The following is a 19,828-nucleotide window of genomic DNA, read 5'->3' as shown; positions in this document are numbered from 1 at the left end:
ATTAAGATGAGGTTAAATAGTTTCAAGCACTTTGCAACTGTGCGGCAAGCTTAATAGTCACCATACATCAGAGTCATCCTACCTTTAATTTCTCTTGGGGGTTGATACATATTACACTTGACAATGACTTTCATCAGTTTACAGCACTGTAATGCAAATTTCTCAAATATATCTTCTGCAAAAGAGTAATAAGCGTTATTATTAAAAGTGATTAAAATAAGCAAAACATGTTTGACAGGAAGTGTTGTGATTTTCTGTGAAGCAAATAATGGTTGTCCAAAAGTGAGAAAGTTCACTGCCCCTACCAGCAGTTTCTACTTTAAGCAGGGCTTGAAAAAAGTGCCGTTCCATTGTCCATGTACATGTAGATTTCCTTTCCAGGCAAGTAACTTTTCATACTCACTTGCCTGATGGGCAAGAGATCAAGCAAGTCATCTGCCAACAGCGAACTAAATCATCAAAAGAGCAAACTAAGACTCGCCCAGGCTAAGCAAAATTTGAGATCTACTTGTCCCAAGGGCAGGCTTGAATTCAAGTTTTTTTTTTAGCCCTGTTTAAAGTATTTTTTATACACTACAAACAGTCACTGTATTTCTTTTTATATGCTCATCATTTTGTCATCCATTTATCCCCAAACAATTTCTTCTGGACCAGTTTTTAAAGCAAAATTATATTCTTATCGTTTCATTGTGAAAGCTGTCAGTCCCTTTTCTTGAAACTCACCTTGTCCTTGACTTGTAAATAAATAATTATAGCACAGTTCAAAAGATGGCTGCATAAGAGGTGAAAATGAGAGAGGATGGTGTTCTTGAGTGTCTATCAACTGAAAGAAAATGTATCAATAATTATAACTCTGTTTATTTAAAAAAAACATGACTAGAAAGGAGTTATAATGTGCTTATTACATGTAAAGAGGATGCAAATTAGGAGGGTGCTAAACTGAGTCATTTGACATTTATACAATCATTTAATTATAATTCTATTCTTAAAATGAATGGGATATTGAAAATGAAAAAAAAAACACCACTTACAACTTTTGTCAACAATATTACATATTTTTCCAGTTTTTCTTGTAAATCATGATTTCCTGTTTCTGCTTTTCCTGTTGTGATAAACAACACATGGTGATTACAATCTTTATGATGTTCTTGTCTCACTTCCTTTCTAGGTAGTTGCCTAGTTTCTTATCTTGTCCAGATGATCAGATGTCAGTCTGTGGATCAGAAACTATACAAAATAAAATGTGTAGATCTATATGGTTAAATATGCACTCATTATATAGTGCAAAATAAGCATAAGATTAAGCTTAACATGCATGTCGAGTTTGCTGAATTGAAGAATCTGTAGAAAGCCAGCACTGATCCCAGATTATTAAGTAGATAGATACAGCATAACCACATACAAAAAAGTACATACTATACTGTAACAGTATTTTATTTTTTTCAAACACTGCTTGAAGGAGACACTGTGGAGAACAAAAATAATGCATCATATGATTACATCAAACATGAAAACAAAATGCAAACAAACAAATTTTACATTTAAGATAGACATGAAACCGATACTGGAAGAATGAATAATCAAGCTGAAATGATCTAGGGTTGAGATCTAGGATGCATGTACGTCTTGTACATGGGGAGCCCCCTTTATTTTTGCTGGAAGATATCAGGGGTTTCACCGAGGGCTGAGAACTGGGCAAATTAACCGGCTGTGAAAATGATTTTGTCCACCCGATTTGACTATCTAGAGGAAAGTCCTTCTTACAAGGAAAATCTGTTGGTTCTAAGAGTTTTTCCCACCTGTGAAAACCAGTTGCCCCCCTGGTAAAACTGTTAATGAAACCCCTTAGATATAAGGCCCAAAGGATCAAAATCCTGCTGCCCCTTGTTTTTCTATGGAGCAAGAAAAAAATTCACATCCACACCAACACTCTGCTATATCCTTATAGGTAATGAAATGTCTACCTTTATCAACACAGATGGTATGTTGTACGTGTATACTGACACCAATCTGAATTTTATGTACAGAAGCTGATCAATCACATAAAGTTGTTCTATACCATTGCTTGTGATGTTTCTTCAAATTCCTGAAGTCCGTAAATGATTAACTTCCTCAAAACTACAACAAAAGGAAAAGAAACAACTCTAGTTCCAAGTGTTTTACACATCCAATACAAGCAATACACTACTAACATTAACCAAGTAACAATACATAGTGTTATAAGCATTGACCCCTGAACAAAGAAAATACAATCGTCATTCCCTTGTGTACTGGTGTACACGAGGACGTAACCATAATCTTGGTCAACATTTCAAACTCTCTGTCTGAAGCTGTACACATGCTGTGTAGACGTTTTTGACACAGTTCAAGAAATGGAAAGTCTTAATTGCCAAAATGCAGGACTGATGAAGTCACACTCAACCATGATCATCATGTAACAGGTCTTCAGAAGAAGTTGAAAGCTTGTGAAATCCAAAAAATTCAATCTCCACCTTCAAACAGGCAAAGTGCGAGTACCTTTTAGTGTTAATGTGCTGAGCTCCAGTGAAGTCAGAAGTCTCATGTCCTTTAAAATAACAAGCGGATTTTATTTAGCAGCAGATTCCTCTAAACTTTCTACCCACAAATTGCGCAGGTCCAGAAAATATCCATACTTCCCCACAGAAGAGATTGGAATTTCCTGGGGGGTAGAGTTTCTTAGAAAAAATGCTTTCAGTGGGGGAGGTATGGACATTTTCTGTAATTACACATTGCAACTTAGTAAGCAAATGCACTGTGCTTGTTTACAATGCACTATTTAGAAATAATAAAAATTAATTCTTAACAGCTTTTGAGAAAAGACAGTCATTGTCCTAACACAAAAGATTACCACTGACAATGATTCCCTTTAATTAGCACCACCTTCCTGAAAGTGTCCCCTTTTGAATAAGCAATCCCTACTAAGAGCCACTTTTTTCAACATATAAGCACCCCTATTCTAAGGGTCCCTTTCCAATAAGCCCCCAAAGAAAAAGTAACATTGATGACACTGACATAGATAGACTGATTATAGACAAATGATTTATGAAGTCTGCTATCTGGCTGAAAGTAGTATTGAACAATAATGACTCCAGGATCCATATTCGCAGTCATCTGGTTGTCTGAGATGACTAAAAATAGTATGGACGACCAAAACAATAGGAAAAGTCGTCCGCTGAAGGAGTTTGGTTTGACTTTCCCAAAAATAAAACATTTCTTAAATTTTCTTATGGGTTCCCTGCATTCTAACCACTTGTTATCCATTTGGAACTTTTAGAGTTTAACAGAGAAAGATATGCAGCTTTCTTTCGCAATAAGAATCATCATTTTGCTGCGCCATCACAGATGATGCGGTATTTTCCAATTTTCATTCCAACCCCTGATGCTCTGCACTGCATCTGCATCCATGGAAACATGTAGCACAATCACATCAGCTGTTTTGATGAGGATGTGATGTTTAGTAATGTTGACACTTTGGAAAAACAATCCAAGCATTCCTTTCAGCCTCATGGCAGTCAAAGAGGCCTTGGTTTTCATTTGTACCTGGACGTTCTGTGTCTGCCAACTCCACAACATCAACTGCCACAACTACTGACATGATGTTCTGTGAGACTGGTCACGTGAAAATACTAAAAAAGTAAACTTTCTATTTACATGTTGTTCAATTGCAATTTTTCCCTATTGAACAGGCAAGCCAAATATTGCCAGGGCAAGTATGTCATCTGGCATACTTGCCCAGCTGGTGACTTGGAGAAAAGACCAATATGGATTCCTGAATGACTATCAGAGCCCCCGCTGGGTTAAAGAATCTGTTGTCAGTATCTAATTAGTAAGAGCATAATTGCACATATCACATTCAAACGTAGATGTTTAAAAAGAACTGTTTAAAAAGAACTACTCTTATAACACCCCCTCTACAATACATGTAAGTACCCCCTCCCACCCACTCCCCATTTAGGGACTTTAGGCTTCAAGAGGAAAATTAAACCTTTGGGTGCTAAATCAAATAAATCATTATCATGGTAAGTCCCATAAATATACAGTACCTTCACTTGATATAATTCAAGAAGGGAAGCTGTGGTGCTCTGCCATAGTTGAAGAATAAAACCAAATATATCAGAAGTTATCTGAAAAGAAAAAAAGGCAAATTCATATATAACTTCAATCTATGTAAAATGTTGGCTAGCAAATAACCAAAGTTAATCCCTAATGGGAGGTCAGGAGGAACACGATGTCAACATTAATCTACTGACAGAAAATAGCAATTCAATGATTTCCAGTCCATACTGCGCAGTCTCAGCACCCTGCTGTTTGTGTGCCTCACTTGATGGAATGCAAATCGATGTTATTTGTTACGAACCGCACACCTTATCTTTGAGCCCTTTCAAATTCTTTTTCCAACAGCTTCATTGATCTTTACAGCTGCAAAGTTGTTTTATCAAGCGATATGAGAAAGAATGAAGCATAAAGCTTTGCATCCATAATGACAGTTGACATGAAACTTTGAATTCACCCCATATAAGAAGTTGTGAAGAATTACATTTTGTGATGTCTTACATGAAACAAAAAAAAAACATATTAAACAAACCCTCGAGAGTGTGCAGTATGGACTGGAAATCATCTTTAGCACCTGACAATTTGTATTCCTATCTCATGGAATACACTGGACCTCTCTGTACCATTGGTCAAATTATAATCTTATGTTGAGTATTGTTTTGCAAACAGACAGTCAAACACAAACTAAGGTTCAGTGTCACCTAATGGCTTTCTGGCTGAACATTTTTACTTATCGGTAAAACATTATTAAGCTTGGTGCTAAATTTGTCCTTTTTGACTGGTCAGGAATAGTTCTTTTGTGGGAAGAAAATTTAACGAGTTCTCTTGTTTTTGTATTAACAAGCCATGCTGTGTACTGCCAGTACCTGTCTAAATAATTGTCTATCAGGGATTAACCTCTTGGATGCCAACATCTTAATAACATGATTTAACACCAGTAAACTTCGCTGTTGATGTAGGGTTTCTTTGTTTTGGACCGCCTAAATTAGAAGCAGAGAACACAAAAGTAAAAGTACTGAAAACTTATAACTCACATAAGGATCCACCACCAAAATGCAAAACTGTGAGCAGACATTGTCAGTTAGTTAGGGTGTCAGAATTGAAAAATGTACATATATACAGCCAAGGAAAGACTGTGATCACATTGCTGAGAAGATGAACAGGACGTAACGTGAAAAGTGGGACAACATTTCTCATATTACAGCTGTACATGTTAACAATTTAACCATTGGAATTCAAATTTCTAGGAGCAGTTTTACCACTCCAAAGGTTTTGAATGATAGTACCAGGGTTTGATTGTAACAGATAAACTAAAAGATACATGTAGAGCAAGATTAAAGGGTAAAATCAATCCACATCCTTCAGAAGGGATAGAAAATCTTTATGCTTGATTGATTTTTATTCTGTGGGTGACCTGAATACACTTGTAAGTACTGTTAGTACTAATTGAATATCTAATATCATTGCTTTTTTAAATTGATCATTAAAGTGCCACTGAAACGAAACTTTCGTACTCTCTTTTATTATTGCAATCTATAGTTTCAAATGTGCTTAAAGTAATGGTGAACTTTATTTCTGTCAAATCCTTACGGAAAGTGCTTTTTAACCGTGCGGCCATGGGCCGAGCGCGGTTCATGTTCTACCCTTGGTTTATTTTTTTTTATTTTTTTTTTTGTCGGAGACCAGACGCAGATCTCCACTCGGCCAACTTTGAATTACGCAATCTGTAATGTTTACTCGCCAAACCTTGTTTCTTCAGGGTCAACAGAAATCTCAGATTACAAAATCACGCCGAACCTACACGTTGCAAAAAATCTCTTCAAAACCCTGACATCGAAGCGATATATCACTTTAGCGTTAATAGCTACCACACATTGGCAGAAGGTAAATCTACTCCTTAAAAATCCAGCTTTATCGTGTTAAAATTTCAGCGAAATCGAACAAAACCAGAATTAATTAGAATTTTTTTTGTGACCTCACTCCCCAGACTTGACCTAACAAAAGGAGCAACGGTCGCCCATAGCAACCGAAAAACACCAACATAACAAAGCCGACGTTTCGGCCAAAAAACTCCAGAATTATTGCCTGAGAGCTTAAACTTGGATGGGAACATCTTTTTCGAACTTCTTTCAACTCATTTAGACGAAAGAATGGCCTCGGCGGGCTACAAAAATGACCAAGAGAAAAAACAGAACAAGACAGCAGAACAAACCGATAATATTTCACCGTGTGGCTTTCAGCACGAAAACGAAAATACAGCTTACTTCTGGATAAATTGAGCCTTAGAAGCCACCAACTGGTCCCATATTACTTTCTGTATCCTTACAAATGTCCTGACTTCCATCTCCGAAAGATTTTGCCCCAATTTTGAGCAAATAAACATTTCGCCGACAGCGACCACCATTACGGTGGCTTGCATGCTAAATTAGCTAACTTGACAAAATTCTCCTGAGGGGGGAGGATGTGAGGAAAAGAGCTGAAAAATGGCCTGTAATTGGCTAATGATGAGATCTTCCCACTGTCCAAATTTGGTGAGAATCGAAAGTAACGCCAATTTTCTGTCACATTTTCAATCTGTAGCCACTGGAGTGACCAAAATCGATACATTGGTCGGGATAGAGTTTCATTATTAAATTACATGACTTGTGTGACTACTTTGCTAGCCCTTTACTGGTGGAAAACACCAATCAAATGTAATCATGTCTTTAAAGAAAGAAAGCTGTTGTTAATAGTGTTATTATCGTGTGGCTCACATCGTTCATGACCATACATATCCTGAAGAAAGTTCTAGATTAGGACCATTACGTCATTGGAGATTTGTCAACACCTACCACTGATGGTGCAATAATACAGTTTGTGTTGATCAAGTGATGTGATGTCTACAGTAAGAAAAGAATCATCACTGACTGCTTTGAAATGTGCACTACATTCCGACGGTAGTGCTAAGCAAACAGTTAAATTTTAAAAGCGCGGTTATAAGATCTAAAAGATCTTCTTGTTTCAGCTGTTGAAGTCAACTTTTTGGAGCATGACTGTGTCTGGGCTCTGGAGCCGATTTTAAGGACCTTGTGACGTCACTGGTTGTATTCACGCAAGAAGCGCTATAGATTCTCTCTTGTTTTCACTTGATTTATTCAAGTTTATTCTTCATATTGTCGATACCTAATAGTTTTCTACCTTGTAATTTCTGTCCAGCCTTGACAGGAAATACACATCATAAACATTGGAGGGTGCCAAAGAGTATAGATTCACCAAAATAAATGCTACAGATTAGAACAGCTCAGTATACTTTTCGAACATCTTGAGTACTCGATTGGAGATTTCGAAGATGAGTGTGGTAACTTTTATATCACGTCCTGAAGCGTAAACACGATATTTCGTCGTCCGTTTTCAGCCTGGTTCTGAAATTTGGATTCTCACGTTTATCTAAGGTCTATTAACAAGGTTTGAATACACCCTCGGCAACTTTACTGCATTAACAGCCGTAAGCGCATCAGCCATCCGCACAATCACGAAGTTATTAACGGTCCACAAGCTTTGAGTCAAGTACTTCTTTGCACACACAGGGCATCTTTTTATGATACTAATAAGTGAGAGATCTTGTGGTAGACAAAATGTATCTGTGGAAATTGTGATCCGCAGCAGGGTTTGCTTTATCGCCGCATATGTATCAGTGTAAACAAAGCGGGAATTTCGCCTCTCTTTTACACGTATCTCCCAGTTGCAATATTTCATGGCCGATGGATTACTTTGAGTTCTTTAGCGCATACTTATGTCTATGATCTTCATTTAATAGTATCCAAGTTCAAAACAATTCGTTAAAATGTCACTAGTTTACACTCCTTTCGAAGGTTTATTAAACAGAATTTGAACTAATTTGCATATATTACCTTTCGCCGCAGACATTGTCACGCTTTCTCTCGTTTCCTGAAAACATACCTGTAGGGTCATGGCAGCTTAGTTTACCTTTATAGTTTAAATTGGCTCCCTCATATAAAAGAGGAGGGTTTCTTAAATTGTTGCTGCTGTGATAACTTGTAGGATGTAGCAGATACAACTGGACTAAAGGTCACTGTGGCACAATCTCGTCCGCTGTGAAACTCACAAAGCGTCTGGTTTCCTCGAAGCGAAGCGACTCGAAAACTCGAAGCGTTGTTGCTGCGATTCGTGCAGCAGCAGTCTGGATAATATTTTTAAAAGCCGCTTTCTCTTGTTTTTATGTCTTTTTTACTTTCTGAGTGTAGATATTGTTTAATTGAGTGCTGGCCATTTCACCAAGAGTCCCGATCATTTTGCGATCTAACAACTCCCAATCGTTTGCTTGCTTACATAAAACATCCTGCAAATATCCAATTAAATAGACTGGAAAGCCCCAGGATCGACTCTCGACCTCTTCATGTCTAAGGCTACTGTTATCATCTGCTTTACAGCTCTGAGATGTCCGGTTACAGTATACCTCCAGATCGGCAATTTTCTTCAAATTTGGAGTTTTGGTTCAAACTAATGGTCGAAGAGTAATCTCTAATTTCTGAAAACAAAATTGAAAAAAACCTAATATTGGAGGAGAAATGGATGTTATACGTTATGGCCGGAAGTAAAAGTTCCCTCTTGATTGACAGCCCTATAACGTGTATGCAATCAACCGAGACTACTTTTGCGGGAATATTACCGATATGGATACCACGAATTGGCTGGCTACTCAGTTAATCAGCATTGTTAATCCAAGCATTTTTCATATTAGATGTAGTTCTATTAAGTTATAAGTAAACATGGACCACGGAAAACTCCGTTTACCAGTTCGAAAAAGCGAAGAATGAATGAAAATACATCAATAAGTGAAGAAGCGAAAATTGGCCTCGTGGATGAAGCTTCGGACGTATCAAGCGGGCAAAAAGATCGAGTCAAGAGAAGAGAAAGGTTGTGTAAAATTTGGGAACTCGACAACGATAACAGCGATGTTTACAGTGACTCTTTTGTTGAGTTCGATACCGATGAATCGTCCAACTCATTGAGATCCATTGGAATATTATCCATGCACATTTGCTCTGCCGCGCTTTCTTTTGTTTGTTCTCGTCGCCCAGCTACTCTAGTGTTCGTATCCTTTTTCGTCTTCCCCATTTTGCCAAACCAGCTTCAAGAAAAACCCAGCTGCAGAAAAATTATCTCTCCGCCTTGAGCGCATTGCGAAACGCAAGGTTTTTTTTGCAGATTCACGCGTAAATTTCATCGCGAGTTAATGGTAGTAAATTTTCCAAGCGCTGATTGGCTCAGTGATCTGAGAACCCAGTTGAAGGCGTTTGTGGACGGAGTTTGTTTGCGAAGCAAGATATTTTTCTTAGCGCTGTTTTCTCGAATAAATTTTGTCGCTTGAAGCAGACACTTTAAAGAGTTACAACTCAAACGGAATTTGTTTGTTTGCCCTCAAATTTGGACAGTAGCTAGATTAACATATAAAAAACAGAAACGTGTCTGCGCATTGTTTATTTCGAATATTTTTTCTCTGAGAGCGATTTTTGTACGATCACTTCACATTTTTTAAATCCTATTTCGAAAATGTTCTGTAACTTTTTACTACAATTGAATATGGAAAAACGCAGACACGCTTTTTTAGCGCTTTTTGTCCTGAAACCAAGGAAAAAAATAAATTGGCGAAAAACAAAATTCGCTTTGACTTGTAGCTTCCAAAAGGTGATTAGGACGCTTGCATTTAGCGGCCGTGAAAAAATTGGCAATTCATTTTATTTCAAAATTTTTGGTATGGTTTGATAGCCAGCTCTATAAGCTTTAATTTGATAGGGGGGCTTAGGTATCTACAGCTTAAACCGGACGCGCTACATCGCTTGGACGCGAGACACCCCTGAAGGTATATGGTAACCTTAAGATGTTTTTTTGGGGGCTTCGAACAGTAATCTCTTCTCCCATAATCACTCTAAATTTTCAGTGCAGCATGAGAGTAATACAACTAGTGATGTCACTAGGCTGTTTTGGCCACGCCAAAATGGCCGCCTATTTTTGGGCTTAACCAGCCAACTTCGAACGGCTGAAAAAGCAGTTTTCGCTTAACGTATGCGAAAAAAAGTTTGCAGTGTTTTCAAGTAAGGTTGAAACTTTATTACTAAGCAAAAATCTCACACACAAAAATTTCGTTTCAGTGGCACTTTAAGCCATTCAATGTTTGATAAATTCTGGACAAAATCTTCTTACAGTAAAGGCCTTGTCCCCAAGGGGGAATGGGCTGGCCTGTGAATTTCCACTGTAAATTAAACCTTACTTTCAGCTGCATGTACACAAACCTGTAGTACAGCTGGAAACAGCTCAGGCCAATCTCTTATTCCCACTCGGGCTACTTTAGAAATTAAAACAGCAACCTGAGTTGCAACCTGGGAGACAAAGAAGACAATAAACATAAATGCATCCCACTATTTGCTTAAGATACATGATGTGATTTACATGTAGATGCAATAAATTGTTCCTGTTTATGTGATACTTATCAGTTTATGTAATAAATACGATAATTTTAAGATGATATTTCTAAAGGCTATTTAAAGCAATTTATCTAGAGCTGACCTGTCCAGTAAATTCATTGTGTATAATTCAAACAGTTACAGTTTAGTTAATGCACTTTTTGTAAGTTTTTCATTACGTATTTAAAGGAACATCAATTGGCAAAAGACAATAAAGTAACGAATCTGTTTTACTTTGTTTAATTCTTCTGTTTAAAGTATTACCTTCAGTGTGTTTCAAATATTACACTACTGGGTTCAAAAGGTAAATGATTGCCAACATCAGTGTTAAAATTTAGCCTCATTAAGATAAAGCTGAACACGAATTAGTACAGAAAAGGTATCATGTTATGTACAAATTTGACCACAAACATTTCAGGTTTTTATTTAGTTTTTTAGAGTTCTGTTAAGCCAATCACTTAGCATGGTAATGAACAACCAATGAAAGCAAAATAATGCAAATGATTTTTAACAGACAAATGGAAACTGTTCTAATGATGACACAGAGTAACTAAAAATAAATTCAGTTATTGTAAAGAACAAATGTACCTGACTAACTGGTTCATGAAATGATGTGATAAGATTCTGTTTCATAAAAGTTTTTTCCTCCTCTGAAATAGCACTGAAAATCAATCCAACAAAAACATTCAAGACAAATAGATATTTTTAATTAATTAAATTTAATTTATATCTTTAATTAATTTAATTTTTAATAGTTCTACCTTATTCCAAAAAGCCCTTTTGGGACGAATAAAGTACGTATCTATGTATATTTGGAACAACCTTGACATACATGTACTACAACCAGTCAGAAGAAAGTCTAGATTCTGGACATTTTATAAATGACTTAGTAATAAGTAAAAGTATCATCTGGACTGAATTGATATCAGAAAGGTTCTGAATGTACATGTACAAACTATGGTAATACTGTATAGTCGCCATAGTAAGTGTGTAACTCTAAACTGCAAGCAGGCTCGCGTTTGGGGTTTGAGGAGCAAATATGTGAGATCGCTTAGCTTGCCAACTCACTCTTCATCACTCACACTTGTGACTCAAACATGAGTATGCTTGCAATCAGTAGCATACTCTTTTGCAGTCCACGGAAATAATTGGTGTGGATTGTGCACATGTATTTTTATTAACCTTAGCACACTTTTGTGTCAAAATAAATTATCAAAAGGGGCTGAGTACATGATGTTGGGGGGGAGAATGGTGACCGGATGGGGGGGGGGGGTGGGTGTGCATAATACTCTTTGAAATTCCAAAGAAGTGGAGGAGTTACTTTAAACTTCAATGGGAGGTTTCTGTAGTTCGATCATGGACATTTTCTGGAACTACACTTGTGATCTTAGACTGTCACTCTGGAGAGTGTCCCATAATTATTCAAAATTATTCAAAATGGTTAATTACCACATCAAGTTTGCTTTATATGATCATTACATTATAGCAGTGTTCCAGCAGCCCGAAGGGTTACCAAGCGGAAGACCATAACTATAGGAACAGAACCACATGCATGCATAGACTGAAACAGAAAACCATGCAACTCTTTTTTCATGGTCAACATGGCTAACAGCATGGATCACGGGCACGTACGCCCTATGACAATGACAATGAAAATGATGATGATGTCATGCAACAAGGCAGCCTTACTCCGGCCTATAGGTCAATTACAGCATGCAGCATTGGTTCACAATGTACATCTTTAATATTCAACATCCATGTTATGGTCAGCTGACACCTGTCAGTACAAGGTATCGGCTGACTTCATGGGCTCAGGTCTAGAGCTCATTGAGGTCACATGTTTTCTTGAAGTTGACCACTGTCCAGGTACTGATTTTCGATTGGATGACAGGCTCAAGCCTGGTTAACTTATTGTAATGAAGAGCTCCGCTTTTAGGCTTGGCTAAATCTAAGACTTGAAAACAAAGATAATGGAAAGATCTACACGTACAGCACTGCTTTTGAAATCCAAATAGCTTTTACTCCTAGCTAGGTTCACCTAGTCCCTCAACCAAAAGACCTTCAGAATAATTTTCTGTTAAATATAACTTCAAGCAGTGGCACTTACTTAGGGGCTGATTTTCTCCAGTAGCGTTCCACTCCATTCTTGATATACAAAATTGCCATCCAGCGAATGTTCACATCAACTGCCTCATTTTTAAAAATTACCTGTAAGAAAAAGAGAAAGAGAATGTACATGTACAATGTACAAATTATTGTTCAATAGATTAAGTCCAGTTTTCCCACCAATGATACAAAGCCACAAATTTTGAACCCCTAAAAGATCTATTCCAGGAGGGACTCCCATATGAAAAGGTCATGGATGCTCTTCAGAAAATTTGAATTTGGGCATGGCTCTGGCTTAATTTGACCCCTAAAAGATACCACTTGAAATGGAATGGGCCTGATTACCAGCTGCTGTTAAGCAAATTAGCCTGCGCTACTGGACCAGACTTGAGAGACCTATAGAAATTGAGCCTAAAATGGAAATAAGAACCTTTTTTATGTTAATTTCTTGGAGTGCACCCTAAAAAGATACTTTGACAACTAAAAATAGTGGTTTTCAGCATGAACACCCCTAGCGAGACCAAAATCCTTGACTTTATACCCCTAAGCGATATAAGCTCACACCCCTTTTGATATGGGCATCCCCCCGGATCCATCATCGTTCATATTCCTCATATGGCAAACCCTATGGTGGAATTCTCCAGGTCCCAACTCCTCACCCCTCACCCCTCCGTCTTATCCCTCTGGTCCCTAGGGAAAGGGGATCGGTAACAGTAACTTTTTTTCTTCGCTCTTGGCTATCTGGTTGCAATTAGAAGCTCCTAAACTGGGCTTTTCAGAACTTAATATGAACGATTACCCTTGTCTTTCAAAGTAATAAAAGAAAAAAACGCCACTAATTGTCATATAAAATTACTAAGCAAGCTTAAGTTGCAACCTTACCATGAGAAGGCTGTAGAAACCTGGTTCGGTCTCCCATGCCTTGAGCTTTCCCTCGGCTTCCTTTATGAACGAAGGATCTTGGCTGCACGCATGACTCAAAGCTAGTAACACTGCATCTCTCCAAGTTTCATTCATGCCGTTTACTTTCTTTTTTTTTCTGTTTTTCTTTGAGCGAATGACTAGTGAAAATTACTATACTTTCCACATGTTTTTTCAGACTTTGGCGAAGTCTCATTTTGAGATTATTGTCATGTAAGAACCAGTAGAAAGTAGCTACGATCAGCTTTATTATTGTTTTACATGACGTACCGACCGCTGATCTCGTCTGTCGAAAGAAAATGGCGGTAAATTCGCTCGAGGAGTCTGATGTCACCGCGGTGGATAAGTTGAAAACAGAGGAAAATTTGCCTGTTGTGTTTCAGTGCAGTGCTTGTAATAACATCTTTGGAGACTCTTGTGCGTGGGTTTCTTCCGACCGAGAGCTTGAAGTGATTTGCGTGAATTGTAAGTAAACTTTCTTGTATCATGTTGGATGGGGTGCTTATAAAATTCTCCAAACGAAGGACGCTGTTGAGCTGGAAAGTTGTAAACATATATAAATTTAGTACCTCTTATGACTGATGAGGATAAAACCTTTAGGGGCTCTTTAGTTTTTGATAAATTTGAGAATTTGATGACGCCACGTGAACTCACTGGGTGGAGTATGCGGACTATGTTAGAATAGGGCGACCATTTGCATGGGTGGAACAAGAGGATCAAGTGGAACAAGAGCGCTAAATCGAGTCATTTCGCTACAAGTAGAGGCCTCTTAAGTTATATCTTTGCATGAACACTGTGGGCGCAATCCATTCAACCAAAATTTCCGGGCTGAGGTTCGAAAATTTCTTGGTGTCGAATGGATCGCGACGCGTCCGGACAGTCTCATTCCATTCCACTCGCAAAACGAGTTTGATCACTGTTGCTCGTACTAGAGCTAGATGACGATTTCGACGGTGATATCAGTGAGATTACTGTGTGAGCTGTTTCAAGCGTAGTATTATTTTGAGCGGACCGTTCCAGATTCCCAGATATTTGCCATATGAGTTCAAACACCACTTTCGAATGACGAAAAGAATATTCCAAATTCTCTCCGGAAATAAATCGTATTTAAGAGCCGTTAACAGCCAAAACATACACTTGGCTTGCGAAGCAGCTCCAGAGCTGTTGTAACTGCACATGGAAGTACGAGTAACACCGATGGATCCACTGTTAACAATCCCTAAAAGCTGCATAATAAGTGTTTTCCTCCATGTTGTACATGGACAATACCGAACAGTGAGGTACTAGCATTGAGAATGGGTCGGAATGGTCAAATGGAACGGTCCATTTCGATCGGACCGGTGCAACCGAGAACAGTGGTCCACCTCGAAAGGTGAGCCAGTTTTTTCGAAACTTTTCTGGTTGAACCGAACTGATCCATTCAGTTTTAAACCGAAATTTCCGGAAATTTTGGTTGAATGGATTGCGCCCTGTAATTAAGCCTGGAGTAATTAAGCCATGGAGTGTAAAATTTTTAGTACTTTAACTGAAGTGGCTTATCCATTGAGGTGCTCAAAAGGTGAGGGTGGGGCCATTGGAAGGGGGGAGGGGCAGAGGGCAGAGTGAAGGGGATTGTGTAACCCTCCTCCCTCCAGATCTTTCTCCAACTTCATCTGCACAGAGAACAGGAGTAGATAGGTAGATGGCCTTTATTTATACACAACAATAGTTTAAGCTACAAGCTTGTTGGGTAGTGGAGTTTGTTTGGTTGAGGAGATTTGGGGCAGTCAGGTCTTCAGGACATGAAGGATGTCTACGAAGTGAGTTTACCTGTTAATAAATCATCTAATCTCATTCTCCCAGTTTCTAAATTTATTTAATTAAATATGTAACACATGTGTATGACAATAATATCTTTACCTATTTTGAAATCTATTTTTTCATCTGCAGCAGTAACATCATTTGTAAGTTTAGGAGAATGTTTAGAGACCTCAACACAAGGAGCAGACATTGGCAGGTCAGTGTACACTATTGTTTGACTCATTCTCAGTGATGTCTTATGAAAAAATTGTAAGCCACAAGTTACAATGGGAAGCGGAGAGGACAACACACCCTTCAGATAGCACCCTGATATTCACACTCTCGGGTGTTTTTTGATAGTATTTTTTGGCTCATTTGTTCACAACCCTGCTGAAGACCAGGCTGATCAAATCTGAGAGTCTCACTGTTTAAATCTGCAATATATCAGTTGGCAGGGTTTGTACGGGTCCTGGAAAACCTGGAAAGTCCTGGAATTTTATTGTGGCATTTTCCAGGACTGGAAAGTCCTGGAAAAGGGCTACTGGTCCTGGAAAGTTCTGGAAATCTGTTAAACTCAAGTAAAAAAACATGAAATGTATGGCAGATAGTAAGGAGAATTAACATTAAGATAATGGGAGTGAAAGGGTTAATGTGAATTTTAGAGTCCTGGAAAAATCAATCTGAGTCCTGGAAAAGTCCTGGAAAAGTCCTGGAAATTTGTTTCTGAAAAAGGGTATGAACCCTGAGTTGGGAAATTGCAGTAATAGTTCTTCACCTCTTACAGTAGATCTGATCATAAAAATTGTTGTCAAGTTTACCTGTACATACTGCTGTAAATATTTATGAAGATTGTGTATACAGTGGTATATACATCAGCTTAAAAAAAGGAAAAGTCTAAATTGTAAGCCCTGAGGGTGCCTGTGGCTGCTTACAGGAATGTCTGCTTACAGGAATGAGTAAATACAGAATTTGTATGAGAGTTCAAACAGGGATTTTTGAAGGTGGTCATATGTAGAGCTGTCTGCTTACAAGAGTGCAGTTAAGAGAGCTTCTACTGTTGAGTAATGAGTTAGATCTGATCATAAAAATTGTCTTCAAGTTTACATGTACATACTGCTGTAAATATTTATACAGATTGTACATACAGCAACAGCTCTTGTAAGTGGACATTCTTGGGATGCGAAAAAGGTGTCTGTAACCGGAGGTGGCTGCTTATAAGAATGGTTCTTGTAAGCAGCCAGTGGAGGTGTAAGGGATATATCTTCACTTTCGAGGGCTTGCCTAGCTAACAATATACATTTGGAACACACAAAAATACCACTGTAGTACTGTAAATGATTAAAATAAGATTCAGAGGCTTGTTGGATTGGATCATGTGTACTAAAGGCATTGAGTGTTGATTGAGATGCTGATCAAGTGTCAGTCTAGTGTCAACCGAGTATTAATTGAGATGTTGATTGAGTGTGGATTGGGATGTTGATTGAGATGTCAGTCAAGATGTCAATCAAGGGTTGATCGAGGGGTATCGAACGACACTCGACTTTGAATACCTTTAGTATACATGATCCGAAATGTGTACATCTTAGGCCCAAAGTAGACTACAAATATTTACCTCATGCAGACAGTAGTGTAACCCTGAAGAGCATGTTAACTGTCTGAATATGCAGTGTACTGGAGTTTTTGATACTGTAGCCAGCAATCCTTAACCCTTTGAATACCAAACTTTCGCCAAAAAATACCGTTGTTAACCGTTTAGTCAGGTTTTATAGCTGCCATGATGCTAAATAAGCTTAAGTTTTGCTAAGAAAGCTTTTTTTTTACTACAAGGAGAGATTTTTTTGAGGATTAGGTACAAAATTGACCAAAATTTCAATTCCGGGCACACGCATAAGCCAAAATTTTGACTTCTTCTTCTTTTTTTTTTTTTTGCCATTAACCGTTCTCAATTTTGTTTGTTGCCCCTCTCCTTTCTGTTTTTCTCAGCCCTTTTACACTGGCTACCTTTTGCATTGTATGTTCTTTCTGGCTGCTGTGAAAAGATGGATGTTAATTACGGGCAAAGCCTAGAAATTGACCTTGATCAATGATAGGCATAGTGGACCATTTTACCACCGTTTTTGCACCAAAACTGATAACGTTGTTTTTTGATTTGCGACATCGGAATGTCGTCAATATCTAAACCTGACCATCGTGCAGAAAGGCCTAGTCTAGTACTACTATCTGCCTATCAAGAATATCTGATGACATTTAAATTGATGACATCACAAGTGGTACAAAGAGCACGACCATTAATTACACATATATGCGTAGTTGGTATTCAAAGGGTTAAACCAAAACATTGTGCCTGATCAGTTCTAACATTTATTAGTGTTAAATTCTCTAGTACCTTCATGCCTCTACAATGTAAATCCTGTAAATCTGCTATTGGTCGAATCTACCGGACAACCCCAAGAGAACTGGACCACTTAAGGTATGCCTCTGAATATAAGATCACAACTACTGTAGTTTGATATATGGCACAATGTGAATCTGAAACTAGCTGCCTTTTAAATAAAAATTATTTGATGTTGAAGCATTGTCTTTTGTGGTTATGTTGATCAATCCTCTTTTGTTCCAAGCAGATGTTTTTAAGTACCAACAACAGTCTTGTTTTTTTTGTCTATAATTTGGCCATTAACATTAGAAAATGTACATGTGAAAATAAGTGAGTCAGTTGGATTAAATAATGTGAATAACATATCTCTTTCCTATTTTAGGAATATGTATTGCTTAGATGTTGAACACATAAAAAGGTGACTAACTCTGTTCATTGGTCCTTGTAGAAATTTACAAACCAGATTCATTTGTCTATAATCTGGTATAAACAAGTGGCCAATGGTTAAAAAACTTGTAATCTGGTCAGGCCTGGGGGTACACGAGTGTGCAGTTTCTTTGTGCATTATGGCCAGAGGTGGTGCAAAAATTTATGTAATGGCATGCTAAGGTTCTGCAGCTTGATTTTGCCTAAAACTCACTCTCTTTATAGTTGGTTCATGGCCAGGACCCCCTCCCCACGTATGGCTATTACAAGAGTTCATGCATGGCTACATCAGTTGAAGAAATTTCAATTTCTCAGTCTAATATTGTAATAAGACTGCAGTACATCATTGTGGTTACTGATTACTTAGTTCAAACTATCAAAGATACAGGAGGGTTGGAAGCAATTCTCTGACTGGAATAGTTTGTCTTGATAAATAAATATAATAATATTACATGATTGTATCTAAACTGGCTTCTTTCAGCTATCAGGTTGGTTCAGTGAATGGGATGCAGACTGTAACTAGAGAGGAAGTTCTTGACCTTCCAACAGCCAAGACCCTTCAACAGGGAATTCACAAGGTACATCTAAATTCTTTAGACACAGTCAAACCCCTATTAAGTGGCCACCTATTAAATGGCCACCCCTATTAGGCAGCCGGTGATCAAAGTTCCTATGAGGGCTTTTCTATTTTTTTTTTTTTACCTCTATTAAGCAGCCAACCACTTTTAAGCAGCCACTATCCATTTCCCCGAGGGTGGCTTAGCCTGTGAACAGGCTCCCTAGTCAAGGATGGGGCAAAGAGAAGGCGGGAAGAAAGAGGATAGAAGAGAGAAAGAGATTAGGGGAGATGCACCAACCCCCGCACCATTCCCTCCTGGGCCACTTCACTCTCAACCAGTTCCTTGTTTGCTATTTTCTAGGTCTCCTAAAAACATGAAATGACCACAAATTCAGCAGTTCTAAGCCTGCAATGCCACGTAACAGAAGAATAGAGCAATCATTTTTATTGCACAATTATAATATGTAAATCTTGTTTCACCTTTTTATTTTCATCCAGCCGTACCCAAAAGATTGCTCTTTACAAACAAGATGACAAATGGGTTCTAAAACATCTTACAGTGTAACTGACAATAGCAATGCTTGTCTTGTATTAAACAGATTGAAAGTGTGATAATCATGCTGTTAGAGAGACTGCGTACGCTGGAGGCAGGACTTGAGATCAGAACAAATGACGAAGATACCAATGGCAAACTATTTGCTAGTAAAGCAGTGAACAGTGGCATAGACTCTCAAGTCGCGGTAATAGATAAATCTCATGAGAAACCAAGCAAAAAGAAAAGAAAGTAAACAATCTATCAGCTTGGTGAGTCAGCCGTGGTACAGTTGCGGAGTCTTTTCCCTCACAGGTCCAAGAGGTCAAATGTTTCTGTGCTTCCATGCTGCAAATATCGCAAGTGAGACAAAATGGACAAAACAAACACGGGAATGGCATGTGTATATGTCTGTTCTAAGTTTGCATGTATATCTTCAAGATAAATTACTAAACTGCGACCTTGAGATCATAGAAATGTACAAATAAAGGTCTTTAATATTTGTCTGCCTGGCCTGGTGTTTTTGGAGGTTTATTTGTTAAACAACTTATGACAATCTTCTCCTCATTAACATCGTTGCTGTCTGCCAGTGG

General features: G+C 38.1%; 2 protein-coding genes across 3 annotated transcripts in view; one reads left to right on the top strand and one right to left on the bottom strand.

Annotated features, from left to right (window-relative positions):
• Positions 1–13,771, bottom strand: part of LOC145502497 (importin-11-like) — a 41,814-nt gene extending 28,043 nt beyond the window's left edge. The window contains exons 1-12 of the mRNA XM_081481809.1: positions 13,527–13,771; positions 12,646–12,746; positions 11,127–11,199; positions 10,368–10,454; positions 4,941–5,054; positions 4,065–4,145; positions 2,518–2,566; positions 2,060–2,118; positions 1,417–1,465; positions 1,032–1,102; positions 724–823; positions 83–175 (exon numbers count right to left, since the gene is read on the bottom strand). Of these exons, the coding sequence (XP_081337935.1) occupies positions 83–175; positions 724–823; positions 1,032–1,102; positions 1,417–1,465; positions 2,060–2,118; positions 2,518–2,566; positions 4,065–4,145; positions 4,941–5,054; positions 10,368–10,454; positions 11,127–11,199; positions 12,646–12,746; positions 13,527–13,661 (1,012 nt within the window). The 5' untranslated portion in view covers positions 13,662–13,771. The remainder of the gene's footprint in view (positions 1–82; positions 176–723; positions 824–1,031; positions 1,103–1,416; positions 1,466–2,059; positions 2,119–2,517; positions 2,567–4,064; positions 4,146–4,940; positions 5,055–10,367; positions 10,455–11,126; positions 11,200–12,645; positions 12,747–13,526) is intronic.
• Positions 13,772–13,800: 29 nt separating this feature from the next.
• Positions 13,801–19,731, top strand: LOC145502508 (protein Mis18-alpha-like). 2 transcript variants are annotated; one of them, XM_081481818.1, is made up of 6 exons: positions 13,801–14,030; positions 15,495–15,561; positions 17,728–17,814; positions 18,101–18,136; positions 18,626–18,722; positions 19,303–19,731. In XM_081481818.1, exons 1-6 carry the CDS (start codon positions 13,865–13,867, stop codon positions 19,489–19,491), a joined length of 642 nt encoding a protein of 213 aa, XP_081337944.1. In that variant the 5' UTR covers positions 13,801–13,864; the 3' UTR covers positions 19,492–19,731. The 2 variants fall into 2 exon arrangements, with proteins under 2 accessions (XP_081337944.1, XP_081337952.1); XM_081481826.1 differs by lacking the exon at positions 18,101–18,136.
• Positions 19,732–19,828: the final 97 nt, after the last annotated feature.

This window comes from Orbicella franksi, chromosome 1, assembly GCF_964199315.1.
Source record: "Orbicella franksi chromosome 1, jaOrbFran1.1, whole genome shotgun sequence".
NCBI lineage: Eukaryota > Metazoa > Cnidaria > Anthozoa > Scleractinia > Merulinidae > Orbicella > Orbicella franksi.
This window is presented reverse-complemented; position numbering and strand designations above follow the sequence as displayed.